Source organism: Saprolegnia parasitica (genome assembly GCF_000151545.1).
Source record: "Saprolegnia parasitica CBS 223.65 unplaced genomic scaffold supercont2.66, whole genome shotgun sequence".
In the NCBI taxonomy this organism is placed as follows: domain Eukaryota; phylum Oomycota; class Saprolegniomycetes; order Saprolegniales; family Saprolegniaceae; genus Saprolegnia; species Saprolegnia parasitica.
Genome location: NW_012156460.1, coordinates 4,470 through 5,498, shown reverse-complemented (window position 1 = coordinate 5,498; position 1,029 = coordinate 4,470). Strand labels below are relative to the sequence as shown.

The following is a 1,029-nucleotide window of genomic DNA, read 5'->3' as shown; positions in this document are numbered from 1 at the left end:
AGCCCGCGAGATGCGCGTGCACAATCCGACACGACATGTCGTATGACGGTGTACGTCTCGCATGCGATGGCGACGAAATGACCGAGTGCGATTTGAACGTTGGTCGATGGCACGAGGCGGCGGCCGCACACGGACAATCGCCTGCTATGCCCCCTCATGTGACCTTGACGCTGCCAGGTTTGGATGCAGCGCTGCCGCACACGCTGCGGTAGAAAGGGCCAGCAGTGCAAGACGCCCGTGAGGACGAGGAGCGCGCCGGACGGACCGCTGGCGTAGCTGCGCATCGCCACGCGCATGCCGAGGTCGAGCGTGAGGTGCATGGCGCCGAGAAGGCCAAAGTAGACAAATGTCATGAGATGCTGCACGTAGACCCAGACGAGCAGCGGTCGGCGAAAGCGCGCGCCCCACTTGACTTCGAGGTCCGTGGACGTCGCGAGCCGGCTCAGCCGCCGGAGCGCGCCCGGCATGTTCGTTGTAACCGTCACGTTCAAAATGAAATGACCGGGCGAGTGGCTTCCGGAGCCGATCGACGATCCTGTAGGCGTCTGCACGGACGGCCGCATGTTGGCGACATATAACATCTGATCTGAACACATGTGTCGGTGCTCCAACATCTGTCATTGGAGCATTCCCCAACAACAAAATAAGGCCGTACTAGTATATGTTATCCATGCTACCGTTCCGTAGTAGTATGTCCTGTATTGGAGGTGATGGGTGCGCACTAAAGCTTACTAGCAAAGTGGGATGCCGGTGTGCGATCGTTGTTGTTGTTGTTGTTGAAGTGGGTCCTCTATTACAATAGATAAAACTATGCTAAATAAAATTGTCGGACTTTCTTCGTTGTGTGTACTCGGTTGAGGGACTTGATTTAGGCAGGCGGAGGCAGGAGCGCGATCCGCGGGACGAGGTGACGTCGCGGCCACTCGTGTTGGGCGAGGAGCCGGAGAAGTTGACGAAGAGCAGGTTGCTCGGGCTCTTGGACGAGGTTGTGGTGCAAGTGCAGTTGAGCGACGCGTGCCGCCTTGACGG

General features: G+C 58.1%; 1 protein-coding gene across 1 annotated transcript; it reads right to left on the bottom strand.

The window, feature by feature from the left end:
- Window positions 1-144: 144 nt before the first annotated feature.
- SPRG_11451 (hypothetical protein) lies at window positions 145-563 on the bottom strand (the record flags this gene model as incomplete). Its single annotated transcript, XM_012350460.1, has 2 exons — window positions 145-153; window positions 201-563. 2 exons carry the CDS (start codon window positions 561-563, stop codon window positions 145-147), a joined length of 372 nt encoding a protein of 123 aa, XP_012205850.1.
- Between the last annotated feature and the right edge of the window lie 466 nt (window positions 564-1,029).